General features: G+C 57.1%; 4 protein-coding genes across 4 annotated transcripts in view; 1 reads left to right on the top strand and 3 right to left on the bottom strand.

Annotated features, from left to right (window-relative positions):
* PTSG_13020 (uncharacterized protein) overlaps positions 1-2,788 on the bottom strand; it is a gene marked incomplete at its 3' end in the record, with an annotated part of 4,923 nt that extends 2,135 nt beyond the window's left edge. The window contains exons 1-7 of the mRNA XM_004988289.1: positions 2,279-2,788; positions 2,037-2,103; positions 1,701-1,847; positions 1,189-1,378; positions 710-901; positions 421-510; positions 110-176 (exon numbers count right to left, since the gene is read on the bottom strand). Of these exons, the coding sequence (XP_004988346.1) occupies positions 110-176; positions 421-510; positions 710-901; positions 1,189-1,378; positions 1,701-1,847; positions 2,037-2,103; positions 2,279-2,783 (1,258 nt within the window). The 5' untranslated portion in view covers positions 2,784-2,788. The remainder of the gene's footprint in view (positions 1-109; positions 177-420; positions 511-709; positions 902-1,188; positions 1,379-1,700; positions 1,848-2,036; positions 2,104-2,278) is intronic.
* Positions 2,789-3,230: 442 nt separating this feature from the next.
* Positions 3,231-10,296, bottom strand: PTSG_10294 (uncharacterized protein; the record flags this gene model as incomplete). The annotated part of the gene is made up of 13 exons (XM_004988288.1): positions 3,231-3,484; positions 3,715-3,771; positions 3,990-4,130; positions 4,315-4,362; positions 4,522-5,510; positions 5,656-5,865; positions 6,097-7,123; positions 7,380-7,502; positions 7,706-7,876; positions 8,075-9,013; positions 9,243-9,428; positions 9,706-9,766; positions 10,036-10,296. 13 exons carry the CDS (start codon positions 10,294-10,296, stop codon positions 3,231-3,233), a joined length of 4,467 nt encoding a protein of 1,488 aa, XP_004988345.1.
* A 481-nt stretch (positions 10,297-10,777) lies between these two features.
* Positions 10,778-16,186, top strand: PTSG_10293 (soluble guanylate cyclase). Its single transcript, XM_004988287.1, has 7 exons — positions 10,778-10,852; positions 11,116-11,235; positions 11,684-12,976; positions 13,294-13,416; positions 13,752-13,842; positions 14,126-14,334; positions 14,633-16,186. Exons 3-7 carry the CDS (start codon positions 11,684-11,686, stop codon positions 15,776-15,778), a joined length of 2,862 nt encoding a protein of 953 aa, XP_004988344.1. The 5' UTR covers positions 10,778-10,852; positions 11,116-11,235; the 3' UTR covers positions 15,779-16,186.
* Positions 16,187-16,622: 436 nt separating this feature from the next.
* PTSG_10292 (uncharacterized protein) lies at positions 16,623-20,866 on the bottom strand (the record flags this gene model as incomplete). The annotated part of the gene is made up of 5 exons (XM_004988286.1): positions 19,826-20,866; positions 19,497-19,607; positions 18,744-19,307; positions 18,520-18,585; positions 16,623-18,257 (listed from the first exon to the last, which is right to left on the bottom strand). The coding sequence occupies exons 1-5, from the start codon at positions 20,744-20,746 to the stop codon at positions 16,623-16,625; spliced, it is 3,297 nt and encodes a 1,098-aa protein (XP_004988343.1). The 5' UTR covers positions 20,747-20,866.

Raw genomic sequence — 20,866 nt, 5'->3', positions numbered from 1 at the left:
CACACACACACACAGTGCACACACACACACACACACACACACACACACACACACACACACACACACAAGCGCGCGCGTCACATCAAGCATCGCTCGCCACGCCACGCACCGTCCGGGTTGAGCATCGGAATGATTTTGAAGACGAACATCGAGCGAAGCGCACACGCACGCGCGTCCTGTACAGTGGCGAGTATAACAGAGGAGACATGTACGGGCATGTGTGCACATGTGTGTGTGTAGGTGTGCACATGTGTGCATGTGTGCGTGATGCACAACGCATGGTGCGCCTTTGAACACGATGAAGCACGACAGACAGACACATAGACACACACACACACACATACACACAGACACATGCACACACGCAGCCACGGGCCCAAAAAGCTGTACCACCGCCCGCAATCACAATCACGTGCTTACCTCTGTGTTGAGGACAAAGTCGATGATGCCATTGCACACGTGCGAGGCCGGCGTCTCCCCGGGATGCACACGCGCGCTCACGAAGAATACCTGGCAGCGGTGGTGATGGTGGAAAGGGGGGGGGGGGTGGTTGGGTGTTGAATTGTGATGATCTTCATGCCCAAGCGAGAAGCAATACGTGCACACTCATACACACGTACATACACACCTGCACGAACGCGTAAGGTGTTCCACTACATATATACAGACACACACGCACAGACAGACAGACACAGACAACCATGCCCACCGGCCTGTCTGGGGCCACCCGCGGTCGCTTCGTGTTTCGATCGGGGAAGAGCGGAGGAATGCGAGGTTCACGCTGGTCCACAGATAGGCCGTCATCGTTGGCGGTGATGGTGACAAGGTGGACGCTGCGTCCATCGCGCGATTTGCACACGACTTCACGGTGGAAGTAAACGCCGGCGTCAGCAGCGCTCGCCTGCACATGTGAAGAGGGGGAGGGGAGGAGGAGTGTTGCGAGACGGAATGATGCAGGCGGCGAGTTGGTTCAAGGAAAGGGATGCATGGTGATGGTCAAACACGCACGGACAAGGTCGCCAAACACGTTGGCAGCCGCACAAATGCGCGCAAAGACTCACACGACGAACACACATCCTTCCAAACACACAAGCACACACACATGCACACACACACATCTATACAAACACACATGCACACACACATGCACACACACACACACAAACACACACACAGAAGCGTCCCGACCTCGTGGTTGAAGCGCTTGTCATAGGAGGCGAGCATGTGTTCGCATTCGGTGTAGGAGAATGGATAGCAGAAGGCAAAGCCAACGATGCTGTCGCGTGTGTGCGTGTCGTCGACAACATATGTGAACGAGAGCAAGAAGTCGCCGTCGTCATCCAGCTCTGCATCCACGCTGCTGCAGTAGCGGCCCCATCTGCACCCATGCGATGGTGTGCGGACACGCACGTGGTGCGCGTGGTGTGGTATGTAAGTGGCGAGAGGCGCGATGCGGGATGATGAGTGAACCACCAGCACAGCATTGGGCAGAGATAGATAGCAAAGTCTCTGCACAGACACACAGACACACAGACACACAGACACACAGACACACAGACACACACAGACACACACAGACACACAGACACACACACACACACACACAGACACACACACAGACACACACACACACAGACACACAGACACACAGACACACACACACACACACACACACACACACACAAAGCATTCGCACACACCGCCCCGATTGTTGGCCCTTGTGTTGCCGGTAGACAATGGGCGTCAGGCCCTGGTTATACAGGCGGAGTTGTTTTGTCATGTTGGTTAGCGTCACACGCAGGGTGTGCACACGGGAGGGGTCCAGCCGCGTCACTTTGAAGTAGAACCTGCCGACAGCGGTTGAAACGTGGCGGTTGAGGCGTGGCAGTGCACAGACGTAAGGTTTGATAGACGCGAGCCATCCATGCTCCAACAGGCCTCAACCTTCCTTCCCACTTCCCAACCTTTTCCACACCACAGCTGCGTAGTGCTACGCCGTCAAAGTATACCACACAGGCCCCGCCTGACGCACGCACCATGTCTTCAGCTCGCGCTGGCTGGCCCGTGCAAGGATGTCGGGGCTGACTTCAGCTTCCAAGTGCACTGCACAAACACACACAAACAGCAGCAGCAACGCGGGTGAGCGGAGGATCAGGCCAGTCACACCACAGCCAAAGAAAGCAAGCAGAGCGAGGCACAGGGAAAAGGATCGTCCGCAAGGTGACCTAGGAGCCTTGAGGGACGAAACGACCAAATGCCGAGAACTGCAGGCACTTACAGGTCATGTCGTTGTCGCGGGTAGGCACTTCCACAGCCTGCACCGCCTGCAGGTTCCCCGAATCAAACGTGGACCACACGCGGATGTAGGGCCGATCTGTTTGCTGCAAGCTTTCCCTGTGATGATCATCTGCGCTGGCGTGTACAGGCTTTCCTTGTTGTTCCTTCTGTTGACCGGCACTACCAGCTTCATTATCGTGATGATCATTGTCATCTTCACGCTCGTCGTCACTCGCGTCACCGCTGTTGTTGTCAGCGTCAACTCGATCAAGGAAGATGTTCACGTCGCACTGCCCGCGTCCTGGCAGCGGCACGTCCATCGCCACTTTCACAGCACGCGGGCCATCGTCTTCCTTTCTCTGCTTTGCCTTCTCCTGCGTGTGGTTGCCTTCTCCACGCTTCACTGCTGCGCCCTCCAGCCCGCGTGTGCGCTCGTCATCGCCCCACACATCACCACCACCACCATCAGCAGCTGTTGTTGTTGTCTTGTCCTCCCTCTGCTCCATTCCGTTCGTTGTTGCGAATGACTTATTATAGGACATTGTCCTAGAAAAAGGCGAGTAACGGCAAGGGGGAAAGGACTGAAGGAAGGCAACGACTCAACCTCAACGAGTTGTGGTGCAAAGCAATCCTCACTCGCACGGTTGCTTGGTTGCTTGCAAGCATCTGCATGGCGGTATGGCTGGTGCACGGTGCACGAACGGTGCACACGAAGAACAAGACAGGATTCTCTCTTCAGCAAAACGACGCAGTGGTGCACAAGTCCTCGGCTTGGTCCTCCCTTCACGAGTACAAGAGAACAAGAGGACAAGCACATATTTGCCAACGATGAGATGAGAAATGGAGAAAGCAAGTTAGTGATGCGATGCGAGAGAGCGGCTCAAGAACAGCCCTAAACGTCGAAAAAAGGACCCCCCCCCCACACACACATACATACATACATACAGCAGGACTCACGTGATTTGATGGTAGATGCTGGATGACTGGCTGGCACGCGAGCTGGGGGCTCCAGAAGAGCACGGCGTGGACGTGGGCGCAGCAACATGTCTATGTGCACTCGTTGCAACGGAAGCAGCGGGCTGTGTCTCTTGCTTGCGCTTGCCTTTGCCCTGCACGCCATGTGCACTGGTACCCTGCGACTCTTCGCTCCACTTCAAGGGTGGCGGTCGATGGTCACGGAAACTACGGCGCTGGCCCACAGATGACGCTGTGCATATGTTGAAGGACAGAACAGGAACAGGAGGTGTTGGGAGGGTTAGAAGGGATGGAAGGAGAAGAAAGGGAAGAGCGAGGCGAAACATGAGCGTGAAAGACTTGTGCATGGTGGACGATGGGGGTGGTAATGCGTAAATTGCCCATGATTGTTGGGTTTCTTGCTTGCAAGCACGAAAATGGCGTGTTTCGTTCGAGTCCTGAAACGGCAGAACGCATACTCACATGTGTTGCATGTGCTCCGCTTGAAAGGAGACGGACCGTCGTCATCCGGCAGTTGCACTAAAAAGGTGGCGAGTCAGACAAGGCGGATGAGCTGAGTGCACAAAGCCGCATTCAAATGTTTGTGCGATGGAGAGTATCGTGGCGGTGCAAACACATGGGCAGGCAAGTAGAGTGCAAGGCACATACACGCGCAGAGACACATGTATACACGCGTGTACGTGTACAGACGGACAGACATAAAAACATGCAGGCAGATGCACCACGCACACACAAACCTTGCACGCTTGCGTCCTGGCTTGGTCTTGGGCTGGCGCTCTGTCGACGGATGGGGCTGTTGCCGTCGTCTGAAAACCCGGAGAGGCGAGAGAGCCAGGCCGAGTCACCGCCAGGGGAGAACACCACGTCCTCATCCACACCTGCATTGGAGGAGCCATGGACAGGGGGCACGCGCAAGCATGTGAGTGTGAGTGCGTGATTGTGAGTGCGTGTATGAGTGCGTGTATGAGTGCGTGTATGAGTGAGCGTGTATGAGTTAAGCCGTGTACAAGGTGATGCATCCTGTATGGACCCTCGAAGTGTCACAACAACGATCAGACGCACCTGGACACGAAATGCGCGCATCACGCTGCATTCGCGGACTCGTTGCGCCTGGTTCAATCACAGATCAGAGCATTCTATGAGTGGATCGAATCACGAGCAGGTATGCACACAAGAACACATTTCCACGGCAAAACTCATTTCCCACCCAAACACACACACACACACACACACACACACACACACACACACACACACATGCCCTCCTACCTGGGGATTGGCGCAGTTGCACTTGTTGGGGGTCGTGCTGGGGTGTGATTGCTGGTGAATGGCTCGCTGGATGTGGGCTGTTGTTGCTACTGCTCTGTCCATATGCACGCGGGCTATTGACGCCGAACGCTGCGCTCACAGACAACCGACCACCACCACCGCTGCCATATCCACCCTGATGTTGCACTGGTGACGACGACCACATCACTGTGTCGTTGCCCGTCGCGCCCGCATCCATCATGCGTGCTCCCCTCATTGCAGAGACGGCGAGCGGGGAGCTGCGACGAGGGCGTGACCGCCGACTGCTGGAGGTGCGAACAAGACCCCGACTCGTGGCTGGTGGCGTGTGGGGTTGGTGCTGGTGCTGGGGCTGTTCGTTGTGTTGATTGTGCTGTTGGCGATGCTGGTGTTGATGCTGGTGGTGATGCTGATGTTCATGTTGGTGGTGATGGACGACGCTGGCTCGGTTGCTGCCTTCAGTCTTTCGTCGCAGCTGCTGGTGTTTGTGATCAGCATGATGCGCAGCAGTTGTGTTGGCGTGGGCTGTTGTGGTGTTGGATGGCTCCGACTCACGATGGGCAGCACGAATGGCATGATCCACAGCATCGTCGTCAAATGAGAATACAATCGAATCGCGGCTGCAAGTGGACGCATTGCCCACAGACTCTCGCGCATGCGCACGCGTGTACGTAGGCCCAGACATACCGACACGCTGCTGCTGTTGTTGTTGTTGCTGCTGCTGTTGTTGTTGTGTGAAGTTGCTGTTTGATTGCTTTGCATCATATGGTGTTGGATGATGGACGCCATTGCCGTTGCTTGCAGGCACGGGGTCGCTGTCGTTTCCACGACGGAGAGAGCGACGTCTGAAGCTACTGCGTGCACTGCTGCAGCGGGACGAGCAAGCAGATACAGCAACACTGTCCACGGAGACGCGAGGAGCGTACACGGCACACGGGGACGTGGGTCGACTTGATCGGACAATGGGGAGGCTGGGCGTGATGGCAGGTGGCAAAGAGATCAAGGGGCGGCGTTATAGTTGCAGCGTGATTGTGTGATGTGGTGGCGTGAGCATGCGATGTGAATGATGAGGAGGTAAACGACGAGGCAGGTGAAGACCTAAACAATGACAGGGACCCACGACACGACAATTCGACATACTTTGGCATTGCCACGTCGCCACGCTGCTGCTGCTGCTGCTGTTGTGGCACCTGTTGTTGCTGTTGTGGCACCTGTTGTTGCTGTTGTTGCTGTTGTTGTTGTTGTTGTTGTTGTTGTTGTTGTTGTTGTTGTTGCTGTTGTTCGGCGCTGCGTGACTTTCGCTTGCTCATCGACTGACGGTTAGACCTGCATCGTGAGCGACAGACCAAGTGAGAACACAACCACAACCAAGCGTGTCAAGAGAGCGGCACAGTGTTAGAGCAAAATCAGGTCGAGATACAACTTCAACATTAACCCACCCACACGTACCCGCCTCTTCTCCCTGCCACAACCGCCACCATCATCACAACACCACTCCAGCCACCACACGATTCAGCCAACAAGAGCAGTACAAGAACAACATGCCAACCAACTGACTTGAGCTTGCCCAGGGCGGCCTCAAACTTTGAGATGCTGTTGTTCAGATCGGAGTTGAACTTTTGCCACGATACCCCGCCACACCCACGCGCCCGCACAGCAGCGGCGTGGAAACGGTTTCGTGCCCAGCGCGGCGTGCGCCTCGTTCGTTGCTTCGGCGTGCTTGTGCTGCTCGTGTTTGGGTTCGAGGCACGGTCGTTGTTGCTGCCGGTGTTGTTGTTGTCACACGTCGTGTTGCTGTCCTTGCGCTTGCCTGCAGGCACGCGCACATCCGAGTTGCTGACAGACCTTCGCAACGGATGTCGTCGCCGCTGCCGAGTGAGCGTGCCCCAGTACCGTCGGCCTGTTCGTCCCCTTGTCTTCATACTTTGCATGTTCGCGTCACCATCCATGCTGTTCGCATCACCCGCCAATGAAGAGGTGTGGTCCTTCGTGGTATTGCCGCTGCTGCGACCGTTGGTGCTGGTGTCATCGCTGTCGTCATGCATTCTCTGGCTGTTTGCACCACGGCCATGGTTGTAATGCCCAGCGCCATCACTAGTGCAGACACTGTTGCTATTGCTGTTGTTGTTGTTGCTGTTGTTGTTGTTGTCCATGCCCTCGCCTCTGTCTACATCGTCCTCTTCGTCGCTATCATCATCGTGAGCGAAAAAATGACCAACACGCCTGCCCCACGCAGGTGCACTGCTTGGACGCATGTCATCGTCGTCTTCGTCCTCATCGCAGCAGAAAACAACCTCTTCTGCCAACTCATCAGATGCGATGTTGTTGCTTGCAGGCACCACCTTCCCTTTCGACTTGACGCCACTGTCACGTCGGACACGAGCGAGGGCCGCGGGCGTGCACATGCGTGCCGCGCCGCCTTTCATGTTATTGGAAGGGCTAGTTGGTGGGCTGGCGGGCACTTGCGTGTTCTCCTGTGCCGACGTGTATACTTGAGGTGAGACGTTGTTGCTTGCCGCTGGTTCCTGCTGAAGTTTGTCTGCTGTGGGGGCAGTATCATCGCTTGCATTTGGGAGGTCATCATCTGGAGACAGGTTGTGGGGGTGTGGGGGTGTGTGTGTGTATGTGTTTATGTGTGAATGTGTGTGTGTGTGAGTTGGGGTGGTTGGTGATGGTTGTATTCCAACTATCAGCGAGAACGGAATTCCGGGGTTGGGACGAAAACAAGCAAATGACAGACGGGTACAGGCAGGCAGACAGACAGACAGACAGACAGACAGACAGACAGACAGACGCATACAGGCAGTCTCCAAGTACAGCGTGCAAGTATATGCTCGTACCGCCGCCAAGCCCCAGCTCTCGTGTTGCCTGGAGAAAGCTGCGCGCACGCGTGCGCCGCTGCGGTGACGCGAACGTGCGCAGGCTGTCATTGAGGGAGCACTGCCCAGTTGCAAACACCGTGTCTGCATGATGCGGTGTGGAGAGGATGGCGCGAGGCGTGTGAGGGGTATAATAAGCACGTGTTTGAGCTGGGGCACCAAATCGTCTGCAGGTTGAAGCGCAAAAGCAGCGTGCACAGAGACATGTACGCACAAGACAAGCACCCAAACGAACAGACATCCAACCCAACATCCACGCAGAAGCACAACTACACACCAACGCCCACCTTCTTCGAAGACGTCATCCTCCTCCTCCTCCTTCTCCTCCTCATCCTCTGTGTCCTCCTCCATGAGTGTTGAGAGATGCTGCATTGTGTCATCGCTGCCATCACCACCATCAATGATCGCGCTGTCCTTGCTTTCAAGGGCGTCGAGAAAACTCTTATTGCGCGAGCGCGCTGAGAGAGAGAGAGAGCATAATGTGAACAGGCCGGAGGTGAGCACGAATCGAATGAGATCATTGGAGAGTGCCCACACCCACACCCACACACGCACCCCCACAACCCCACACACGCACACCCGCACCCACCCACACCTACACACCCGCACCCACCCACACCTACACAAAACCATACAGTACAAGTTCAATCACGTACGTTGGGGTTCGCCGGAGAATGAGAATGTCTCCGTGAGCAGCTGCCTCGCCCCGGCGGGCGATGGTGGAAGAGAGGTGAGCGGCGATTGCGGCGGTGATGTTGCTGATGCTGCAGTTGCGTTCCATGCACTATCGTCAAGCGTGCCGCCAGCTGTCATCTCTTCGTGCCCGGCACTGTCACGACGTCCACAGCTGTCATCGCTACAGCCATCATCGTTGTCGGCGCTCAGGTCCCGGCCGAAAGTCTTCCGGAACAGCTCCTGCCAAGCGTCTTCCATCTCTTCCATCTCTTTGATGCGCGCCATCACGCTGCTGCGCTTTCTGTGCTGTTGTTGGTCTGTTGTTGCAGCGTCAGCATCCTCCTGTTCATCGCCAGCACCAGCACAGTCATCATCATCGTCGTCTTCAAAGCTGATGTTGTTGTCTGTGTTCTGGTACTGCCCATCACTCGGCTCATCAGACCTCACCTGCGTCTGGTGCTGGTGGTGTGCGAGTTGCGAGCTTCCTTGTTGCAGTTGGTGATGGAGTTTGGTTGTCGCATGCATGGTCATCGCCTCTGTGCTGGGCGTGGCTGACAGGTCGAGTGTTGGAGTTGCGCGGCTTGTGCGGCCCGTGCTGGGCGCCTCGCTGCACTCCACAATGGGGCTGAGCCGCCATGGTGTGGACAGCGGCGGTGCCCTGTCGCTCCTCGCTTTGCTGATGATGGGTGCAGCAGCCGTGTTGTCACCACCTTGCACGGTCACATGAGCGATGTCACGTGTGCGGTTGTCGTGATGCGTGGCATGCGCGGGTGTGCAGCCATGTGCGATGATCATGTCTGCGTTGCATGCGTCCATCGTGCCTGTGAATGGGGATGAGTCTGCACGATGGTCAAATTTCTCCTCCACGTGCGATTCGAGCGCAATCGAGGTCGACGGCGGGTTCATGCGCGGTGATCCATCTGACGGGTGAGGAAGGCAGGAAGGAAGGGGGAGGGAGGAATAAGGGTCAACAGTTGTGCATATGTGTGTGTGTGTGTGTGTGTGTGTGTGTGTGTGTGTGTGTGTGTGTGTGTGTGTGGTCAGCGAACGTCAAGGTCCATACGTGTGCTGTTCATTCAAAGCGAGCACGCGAAGGCGAATGACAAGGCTGCAAGCAATGCAGGTGTGCACACAGGTAGTCTATCGTACTCTTTGATGCTGGGGAGTAGAGGCAGGAGAAGCTCTCATTGGGGCGCACGCGCACGGGTGCATCGGCGTCGTTAACTGCGTGCTGTTGGTGGTCTGCAGACGACGCGGTGCCTGCAAGCAACAGCTTTGGCGATGGTGTTTGCGCGGCGATGCTGTCCAGCTCATCATAGATGGACGATTTGGAACCTGCACCACGTCGGTGTGCGTTGTGTTGCACGCGTGAGAGTATGCTCGCACAAATGTGAGCATGCACGTGTGTGTGTGTGCGTGAGATAGTGTGCTTGCGCGAGTGCGTGCATGCGTGTGTGGGTGTGTGCGTGCGTGTGATAGTGTGCTTGCGCGAGTGCGAGCATGCACACGTGTGTTTGTGGGTAGGTTGGTCTCTCTCGCAAGAGATGGCAGTGATTGCTAAGCGCAGCAATCGTTCCCCCAGCCTTGCTGGGTCACACAGCATGTACCGTACTTGTGTAACTGAGGGTCGCCATGGAGGCGCGTGCATTTGCACTCTTGATGATGCTCTCAAGCTGTTGGATGTGATGGGTTGTTGTCGTTGGAGTTGAGTTTGTGAGTCAGGTGTGAGTGCTGCATATGGCGAGCAAACGAAGCAAAAGGGGCAAGAGACTGTGTTGACGTTGCGGGAGGGTAACTTGTTCTGTGCCACAAAGAGTATGCCGTCGCCAAGCAGCACAGACGGACAGACAGACAGACAGACACAGACACAGACACAGACACAGACACACATCACTACAGACACACACACACACACACAGACACAGACGCACTGCAAGCGCACCGTCTCTGGCTGGTGTGTTTCACGGTTGATAAAGTGGCGTTGGTGCCCTGTGACGTGGTCCAGCTCACCGCTTCCCCCGGAAGAACCTGAGCTGTGGTTGCTGTCAGTCTCAGTGCGCATGCCCAGCGCATTAGCGGCATCTCCTCCATGCGTGCGATCGCCTGTCACCCTCACACTGCTGCTTGCTTCCGGGTCATCATATCGACGGCGTCCACGCCTTGTGCTACGTCGACTCTTCCAACGCTTGATCCGACTCAGCATTGTTTCATGTGTGTGTGTGTGTGGTGTGTGTGTGTGTGTGTGCGTGCGGATGTCTGCGTGTGTGTGAGGTGCGTGGTGTGTGTATGATTGTGGTGTGTGTGTGTGCGGATGTGTGTGTGTGTGTGTGGCGGGTGTCCTTCTTCCCTTCTTTGCTGTCGTTCGTTTTTGGTCGTTATCCTGTTATCTTCTTCCTTCTTCTCTCTGCCTGCAGGCAAGGGCAAGTACAGAGGCAGCAGCACAGCAGCACAAAGTCCTTCATCAACAGCTTTGTGGCCTGGCGTTTGTCAGTGTGCGTGCCTTCGCACCAGCTCGCTCCTCTTCGCTTCGCCTGCCTGACCGTTGGCAATGTCGGATGACATCACTTGTCCGGTTGTGTTGGTCGTCCTGCCTCGCTGTTTGCGCCATGTTCACCCAACTGGCCAATGATGAAACCGACTTGCTGAATTTCATGCAAAAGTATGCACGTATTTTCTGCAGACTTCGACAGGTTGCTTGTTCGCCACCACGACCTCAATCACGAACACGAACACAACCCACAAGCCAAGCAGTGCAGCAGGTAAAGGCGGGATTGGGTGCTGTGTGTTGGTTGCTGGTTGTTGTTGGCATGCAGTCGTGGTGTGCGAGGGCTTTGGTGCGAACAAGGGTTGCCAGCCAGTCGAGTCAGCGAGACGAAGCCATTTCTCGCTTCACATCAATCAATACGTTCGTGCGTGTGTGTTCGTCTGCCTTTGTGCCCTCCATCCTTCCATTCTCACCCAAGCAGCACCTACGCTTCCGCGTGACCTGGCTACTTACTGGTTGGTTGGTTGGTGTGTGAAGGGTGAGCACATTCCACCGTCAACCCAAGCGAACAACACGCAAGGCAGCAAGGCAGCGAGCGAAGCAAGCTTCATCACCTCCCCCCAACGAAAACAAACTTGCTCATCTGCAACACGCAAGGTTTGCTTTCCATCAAGGGCGGAGGTGATTGACGTGGCATCGAAGAGAACGAGGTGGGATGGAGGTGTCGTGCAATGTTGTTCGGCGTGTGACGCATGCGTTGTTGCATCAGAGAGAGAGAGTGTGTGTGTGTTTGTTGTGTGTGTGTGTGTGTGTGTGTGTGTGTATGTGGATGTGTGTGAGGGAGGGAGATGGAGACACGCCAACAGGCTTTTGATCCTGTCAATGCATCGACAACGACATTCACGCACAATGACAACAACCTCCAACCACGCAACTCTTGTCGCATCCTCACGCTCATTCATTCTTTCCACACACACACACAAACACATCAAACACACACATCAAACACACACATCAAACAAACACATACACACACATCAAACACACATCAAACGCACACATCAAACACACACACACACACACACACACACACACACACATACAGATGTATGGGTTCATCACGACGGCCACGTTGGAGTGGATCGAGTCACTGGACGATGGGGAGCGACTGCTGAAGGAGCTGTACGCCGAGCTGGGCGAAGACCCCAAGAACAACTTCTACAAGAAGTACAGCGATGAGTACACGCAGACGGTGGTGCAGGCCGCCGCCAAGGTCACGGGCAAGACCGCAGAGCAGGTCATTGCCGGTATGGGGTTCATCCAGATCAACAACTTCGCCGCGCAAGGCTACACCCCGCTTGTGCAGGCTCTCGGCCGCACGTTCTACGAGTGCCTGCAGCACGTGGACGCGCTGCACCGCAACCTCGTCAACGCGTACCCGGACATGCAGGCGCCCAGCTTCCGCCCCGAGCGCCACGATGACGGCCTCGTCCTCCTCCACTACTACTCGAGCCGGCCGGGCCTGTGGCCATATGCCATCAACCTGCTGCGGCAGGTGGCGCGCATCGTGTACAACGTGGAGTTTGAGTACGAACACTACCAGAAGAAACACGAGGGCAAGGACCACGACATCTTCAAGCTGTACCTGCCGCCAGAGGCGTTTGGCACCGAGGCCGACCTGGACGCCGTCGCACGCGCGCGCCAGTTCTCAAAGCTGTCCGCCGACACGGGTCTCTTCGATGAGCTGTTCCCGTGGCACGTGCAAATTGACCGCAAGATGCGCGTGGTGAGCATGGGGTCGTCGCTGCAAACGCGGTTCCAGGACCAGAAGCTCGACAGCCTCACCTTCCACGACGTGTTCAAGCTGACGCAGCCCAACGTGCCGCAGAAGACGTTCACCACCTTTATGCAGTTTGATCACGACGCGTTTGTGGCCATTGCGCGCGACGAGCAGTACCACATGAAGAAGGAGCAGAAGCACATGGCCAAGCTGCGGGCGCGTGCGGCCGAGCACGGCTGGGACGACGACGACGACGCGTTGCTGCAGCGCACTGTGTCGTGCTCGTCGGTGGAGGGCGAGTCGTTTATCAGCGTGGCAACAGACTACCTGTACATCAAGGGCGAGATGATCTACATCTCCAAGACAGACACCATCCTGTTTGCGGGCGTGCCGCAGTTCAGCAAACCGGAGGAAATGTACCTGCGTGGCCTGTCCCTCGCCGACATCCCCATCCACTCCAACGGGCGCGAGATTCTGTTCAGCACCGCCCACCAGGCGGCCACCGTCTCGATTGCCGCCGAGCTTGAGCAGACGACTTCTGACCTGTCGCGTGCACAGCAGGAGGTCACGCACGAGAAGCACCGCGTCCAGGAGCTGCTACACAGTATCCTCCCAAAGGTTCGTGCTCGTGGTTGCTTGGTGTGGCCGCTGCGTGCTTGTTTTTGTGTGCGTGTATGTGTGTGTGTGTGCGTGTGTGCGTGTGGATGTGTGTGTGTGTGTGAATGTGTATTTACATATGTGTGTGTGCAGGTTTGTTCATGAGTGTGCATGTATGCGTTCACTTGTATGCGCGTGTACACACATGTATTGTTGTTCGTTGCTTGTTCTGTGGGGTTTCTCTACCACTTGCAGCTCACCCCACGCGCCACGCACCACCACCACCACGCCACCAACCACGAAACACGCCAACAAAATCGACCACCACCCCTGAGCAGCAAGTAGCCCAGTGTCTCTCTGACGGCCAAATCCCAGAGGCGGAACGATATCAGAGCGTCACCATCCTCTTCTCGGACGTGCCGGCCTTCCCGCGTATCGTCGGCAGCGTCAAACCGGCAAAGGTGCTCACTCGCGCGGGAGCATGTGGGCTGAGTTGCAGTTGCAGTGGTGTGTGTTTTGCGTGTGTGTGTGTGCGTGTGCGTACGTGTATGTGTGCGTGCGTGTGTGTGTTTTTGTGTGTTTGTGTGTGTGCGTGTGTGTGTGCGTGTGCGTACGTGTATGTGTGCGTGCGTGTGTGTTTTTGTGTGGCTTCCTTTGCGTCGCGTACGCGCGCGCTTGTCAATGCACACAATTCGTTACTGCGACCGTTGCGTCAGCCGCTCTGTCGATTGCTCACCGCACCACGTGCATGTGTTGCCATCCATCTCCATCCTCCGTGTGCGTCGTTGCTCTGCAGGTGATGCAATTCCTGAACGACCTGTTTTCGCGCTTTGACCGGCTGTGCGAGAAGTACGACGTTTACAAAGTCGAGACCATCGGCGATTCATGTGAGCAACAAGCCAGACTCTGCATGGCACTTTGGGATGGCTTGCCGCTACTTTGTATCGCTACTGCTTGCTGCGTTTCTTGTCGCTGTTTGTTGTTGCCCTGAGTCGCTGTTATTGTCGTAGGCACAATGCAGACGCCTTGAGCAGCGCACACATCGGTTCAGCGTTAATTCACACACACACACACACGCACACACACGCACACACACGCACACACACGCACGCACACACTCACACACACATGCACACACGTACACACACGCACACACTCACGCGTTGTCAGACATGGTTGCGTCTGGGATTCCGGAGTATGTTCCGGACCACGCTGATCGCATGGCGCAGCTGGCGGTGGAGATGATGAAGGAGGCGAGCAACGTCGTGTCGCCGATCGATGGCACCCCCATTACCATCCGTATTGGCATGCACTCTGGCCCCATCATGGCGGGTGTCATTGGCAAGACCCGCCCGCGCTACTGCCTCTTTGGCGACACGGTGCGTGGTGGCGTCTTGATACGCACGTGGCTGTGACGTTGTGCATGCTTCTGTGTGTCTGCAGCTTTGGCAATGTTGATTTGCGTGTGACACACACACACACACACACATGTACAAACACGCACACACACACATACACACACACCTCCCTTTTCCATCTGTTGAAATGCACCTCACGTCCCTTGTTGACCACTCGCCTTTCACGCGCCCACCATCCCTCACCAATTTCCCAACACATGTTACTCCCTTTCCCCCACACCCTTTCCACCACACCACACCACACCACACCACACCACAGGTGAACGTCGCGTCACGCATGGAGAGCACTTCTCGCCCCGGCCGCATCCAGTACAGCGCGTCCACCATGAGCGAGCTGCACGCCGTCGACTCCAAGGTGACATGGAAGAGTCGTGGTGATATCCCCGTCAAGGGTAAAGGCAACATGGAGACATTCTTCCTCACCGGTTACGGGCAGGAGGACCCGTCGCTCGCGCCGACGGAGGCCGATTTCGACACGAGCATGTTCACTGCTGCGAAGAAGAAGAGCCAGCGGCCATCCATGCCAGCACCAGCGGCATCGTCGTCGTCGTCGTCGGCGCTTGGCGGCGTGGACATGCAAACCCTCCTGCAGCTGTTTGCCACCATGCAGGGCGGGAGCATGAGCTGCCCGCACAGCTTCTCTGGTCAGCACCACCACCAACACCATCAGCACCGCCACCGCCACCACCAGCGGTTTTCGTACGACAGCGGCGTGTGTCCCGTCAACCACCACAGCCCGCACCACCACGGCCACTATCACCACCAGCACCAGCACCAGCACCACCGGGGCAGCTTTGTTGACGACACGTACGAGCCCAGCAGCTTCTATGATGTGCGGCTTGTGGTGTCGTCGCATCGAGATGGCGGCGGCCGTAGCACCAGCACCACCACGACCAGCACGGCGGGGTCACGCGGACACGAGGGCAGCAGTGGCAAGGACGGCACGTCAGCAACGACAAGCGGAGGTGGCTACTCCCTCATGAATCTCATGTGCGCGTTTCCCATGCGCTCGCAGGCCAGTAGCAGCGGCAGTGGCAGCAGCAGCCACGGTGCGACGCTTGCGGGCGTTGGTGACACCAACACGGTGGAGGATCTCGTGGAGACGCTGCAACTGAGCAACAGCACCGCTGATGACGACGAGGTGCACGTGCGTGTGTACGCAGACGCGAACCACACGCGACGCATCATGGGCAGCACGACCATTGGCCAGCTGGTGCGATGCAGGCTGGTCAAGCCAACACGCGCAATGCCACACAACCGCGATGTGGAGGAGGAGGAAACAAGCAGCAGCAGCAGCAGCGATGGTGATGGTGATGGTGATGGCTCGCATGTGCACCACACGGCTGTTGATGATGGCACACACGCCCGCCCCGTCATCACGCTTTACTGTGTACAGGGCCAGTGATGCGGTCTGTGTGTGTGTGTGTGTGTGTGTGTGCGCGCGCGTGTGTGTGCGTGTGTGTGTGTGTGTGTGTGTGTGTGTGTGTGTGTGTGTGTGTGTGTGTGTGTGTGTTAGACTTGCTTTCGTGTGTGTGTGTGGGGGGGGGGGCAGTGAAGAACTGATTGATCGATTGATTCATGCAATATTGATTGATGGTGTGCGTGTGCGCGCGTGTGTGTAACTGAGCGTGCATGAGAAGAGTGGGCACGATTTTGTGTCCAGCTGCGTTTGTGCATTGCTGTGCATCCATTGCAGCCTTGGTTTAAGTTTGCTTTTCACTTTTGCTTTTGGATTTGCGTGTCATAATGTTGGTTGTGTGAGCAACAAGGCGATGGTGGCCAACACAAGTACACGAATAGCTTTCTAGCCAAGATGAGATCAAAAGGGCACAAATGGGCACACGAAGGAAACACAGAACAACATACACACGCACACGCACACGTACACGCGTGTGCATGATTGTGCACGAGCAGAACGTCAAGCAAGCAGGTAGAGAGTCAAAACAAACTTAACACACACATGCGTAACGCTGGATAGTTACACACAAGAAAAAAGCTGGGCAGGGCAAGGAAGACAAAACGCACTGATAGAACAAGATCAAGGCACAGACACAAGTGTACACGCACATGGGCAGAGAGACAGACGCACACAGACACAGACAGACGCACACACACACAGACACACGCACACACAGACAGACACACACACACACAGAAGCACACACACACACACACGGAAACACACACACACACACACACACACACGCACGCACACACACACACACACACACACACACACACACAGCGTTTCAGATGGTGGGTGCAGAGCGCGTCCGAACGCGGCCACCACTGCCACCGCCACTGCCACCACCGATGGCAGGTGTCCCCGACGTGTTCTTCTTCTTTCCGCCGCAAAATTTCTTCACAGCGTTCTTCAGGCGCTTCCAATCACTCGTGGCGCCGAGACGCTGGAAGTCTTCGAGGAAGATGAGCTTGGCCTTGTCGCTCACATCGGGGCGAGCAAAGGTGGGCTGGCACATGGCGCCATACAGCAGCTGTGACGTTACGTCCGCACTCAGACACTCCATGATGGTGCGAATTGCCTGCATGATGTCGTCCAGTGCCCAGGAGGGGAGACCGCCACATACGGCCAGCAGCAGCGTGTTGAGGACGCGGCCGGCCTCCCCCTCGCTCGCTTCCCCCTCGCCATACACATCCGCAAGCAGCAGCCGCTGTGGCGCGGTCTGCGCCGTGAGCACGACACCCGCCATGCGACACAGCGACGACACGAGCGGTTTGTCCGTGAAGGGGGCGCGGTTTCTCGCCGCAATCTCCGCAATGGGCGCGTGGAGATATGTGGACAGAATGTCCGGGAGCGCGCCTGATTGCGCAACAGCGTCTGGTCGCATTGTGCAGCAGCACGACACGAGGTCGCAGAAGGACTGGAAACAGGCCTCGTCCTGGGAATAGGCTGCGTGCATGCGCAGTGCGGATACGAGCACGGGAACAATGGCCGCACATTCGCTGGAACGCATGGTGACCATTTCCAACACCTTTGGGTCGTGCGGAGACGTGAACACGGGCTGCCACGAGCCAACAGCAGCAAGCACCTGCTGTCCAAGCTGATCAGAGTACACGGCAAGGTTTGTCAGCACCACCTCCATGCACTCGCACAGACCGCTGATGCACTGGGGTGCAGGCAGCCACGTCGCTCGCCCATCGCCTATTACCGGCACATCCGATTGGGAGCGCGGTGCAAGCGTGGGGCGCGTTGGCGTCGTTGATGTTGACCCGGGCGTGGATGCTGCCGTTGGCGTGCCCGTGACAGCAGCCGTGGTGTTGCTGGTGGCGGCGCCAGTTGTGCTAGTCGCCGAGGTGACTGCTGCTGTTGCTGGTGCAAGCGCTGATGTTGACGGTGACAGCGACGATGACGATGGTAGCGGTGGCTGTGCCGCGTGCGGGGATTGCGAGCGGGACGACGGGTGGTGGTGCGGTGACGCTGAGCGCGAGTGGCGCTGTGTTCTCGACAGAGACGCTGTTCGCGGGTGGACGAGGGCCGGTGGAGTGACACTACCATGATGTTGCTGGTGCTGGTGCTGGTGCTGGTGCTGGTGTTGTTGTGACGTGGCGATGGCTGCAGTAAGGCACGACTTGAGCAGCGTCCCTTCCGTGCTGGCGTCCAGGTGTGCCATCCATGTCGCATGCAGGCACGCCGAGCTCGGCTCCTTGCGGATGGTTCTGGAGATGACCTGAATGCGCGCAAACGCGTTATCCAGGTCCTCCCCAATTGCATTTGACGCAACCACGCGAGCCGTTTCGTTGAAAAACGCGTTCAGAAACTCGGCCACAGCAGCCTGGTCCTGTGCAACCTCTGGATGGCACAGGGTTTCACAGATGGCCTCCAACAACAGGTTGAAACTGCGCACCGTCAGGCTCTGTTGGACCTGTTTTGGGGGCAGTGGGGGAGTGGAGTGGGAGAGGTTAGGGGGGGGGGGGTGTTGATGCAGCAGTGGGTCAGTTGTCGTAAAGAGGTGTGGGTTCGAATAATATCACACACACAGACACAGACACACAGACACACAGACACGGACACAGACACACAGACACACAGACACACAGACACACAGACACACAGACACACGACACACACACATACACACACACACACACACACACACACACAGTTCAAGCAGTTGCCCTCCGCACCTGGGGCGACTGGTATGCCTGCCACAGCTCGGAGAAGAAGGCGGGGTCGGGGAGGACGCGGGCCAGCTGTTGTGATTGTGATGGTGGTGGTGGAGATTGACGGTGAGGGGCGAGTGAAACACGGTTCAGGGAGACGAGAAGCTGACAACATACACAACACACAACACACAACACACACACACAGACACACAGACACACACAATCAAACAAACACGCCATGATACCTTGATGAGTGCGACGACGCTGACGTGGTCCTCGTAGATGCGCATTGGAAACACATCGGCCTCCTCCGAGAACGAGAGGCCCTTCATGACCGTGTGGCGAACCATGGGCAGCAGCGCGCCAGGCAGCATCGTTGTGATGACACCAAACAGCAGCGCAACCGTGCACAGCATGGCAGGGTGCTCCGGCACCTGGCAACACAGCTCCACAAACGCGCGCTGGCACGCCCCCTCCTCCGTGTCTGCATCGAGAGCATCGAACAGCCTGCGGGCAACAGCGCTCGTGCCGTGGATGAGCGCCTCTGCCTGGGGCCACGTGTCCTCCGTTACGGTTCGTAGGGCGTCGCGAAGCGCGGTAGTGACGGCGTTGACAAACCATGGACCAAGACCGGGGATGTCGTACAACATGTTGCGCAGACACGCGCGCACGCTCTCGCGCAGTGTGGTGATGCGGTCCCACTCGTCGCCGTCGGCAGTGACGGCCTGGGGCAGCTGCCCCTGAAACACGACGGCCTCCAGGGCGCGCTTCAAGTACGGCAGGACTGCAGCTTGCGTCATGGGGTGGGACTGATCGCACGTCGGCGAAGGTGGTTTGTGTGTGTTGAGTGTTGGAAGGGGGGGGGGTGTGGGCGGGAGAAATCGAATGTATGTGAGTGCACAGCGCTGGAGCACACACACACACACACACACACACACACACACACACACACACACACACACAGACACACAGACACACACACACACACACACACACACCTTGAGTGTTTCTGGAAGCGTGCTCCAGAGAAGAACCATTTCGTCTGCAATGCGCGGATTTGCGCTGCTCGTGCACGCGATCGAGTGCTCCAACAACAGCTGCCACTGTTCCTGTCGGAGTCGTGTTGAGCGTGGTGTCGGTGGTGTAGTTCGAACGTATGAGGAGAGGCGATCGAGCGGCAACGCTTTCATGCAGACACACCATCATGCGCACACACACAAAAACAGGTCAAATCTCCTCGCCAATGCGTACACACACACACACACACACACACACACACAGACACACGCACACACACACACACACACACACACACACACGGACGTACTGTCTGCAGGTCTGTGAAGAGGTGTGCTTTGGCGCAGCAGACAAAGGAGCGCACGAGGCGAGCGAGGGAGAGGTAGTGGTGGCAGCCATCAGCAATGATGAGCACTTGGTCGCCCATAAACGCCGTCGCCTCCCCCGTCGTGAATGTCTCCGTGCACGTCATGAGCAGCTCTGTGACGCGCGTGAACATGACATCCTCGTCCAGGTACACGTCGGTGCCGGCTTGAACCGCCTCTGCCGCCGTGTGCTGCAGCCACGAGATGAGGCTGGCAATCACGGGCTTCATGTCCGCAAACGTGACAAAGCCGCTGGCGCACCAGGCGTTGCACACGCGCACGCACGCCTGGAAGAGGGAGGGGTTCTCGCGGCTGTCCATCCTGTCCATACCGTGCGTGATGATCATGCCCGCATGCTCGCGCAGGATCTGGTGCAGGGCGTTGCGCTCGGCGGTAGCAAGCTTGAACTCTTTCCTGTCCACTTCTTCCGGGATGAGAGACACGATGTGCATCCACAGCCACTCTGCGCTGGGGTCTTGTGCTAGGATGTGGTCCCGCAGCTCAGATAGTGCAGCCATGACCCCCGTGGACTGGTCATCTCCGCTGGCGTCAGTGCCGATGCTGGCGCCGCTCGCAGGAGCCGAGGTGTCGCCGCTTCCAACAGGAGCGGTGTCGGTTGTGTGGGCATGCGGCGCAGTGTACGGGAGGCCCGCGTGTGGCGGCCGTTGTCTTGGGTGCCGTATGACGGGGTGGTGATGCCGTAGCACATACACGCACATGATGAGGGTGAACTGGTTTCGCAACGGCTTGACGCTCTTGTACTGCATGAGGGCTGCGGTGATGTATTGGATGAATGTGGACTGGTCCACGTCTTCCGGAAGAAGGCGCGCACGAAGATGAGCCACTGCGCCCTGAGCGGCCAGCATGAGGGTGGTGTCGTCGCGCTGGTCTGCGGGCAGCGCCAGGAGCTCCAGCAGCACGGCGACAATGGCTGGTGTCGATTTCACGGTGGACAGGTAACTGCTTGCAGCCTCAACCTCGCTCGG

Source organism: Salpingoeca rosetta (assembly GCF_000188695.1).
Source record: "Salpingoeca rosetta unplaced genomic scaffold supercont1.36, whole genome shotgun sequence".
In the NCBI taxonomy this organism is placed as follows: Eukaryota; class Choanoflagellata; order Craspedida; family Salpingoecidae; genus Salpingoeca; species Salpingoeca rosetta.
This window is presented reverse-complemented; position numbering and strand designations above follow the sequence as displayed.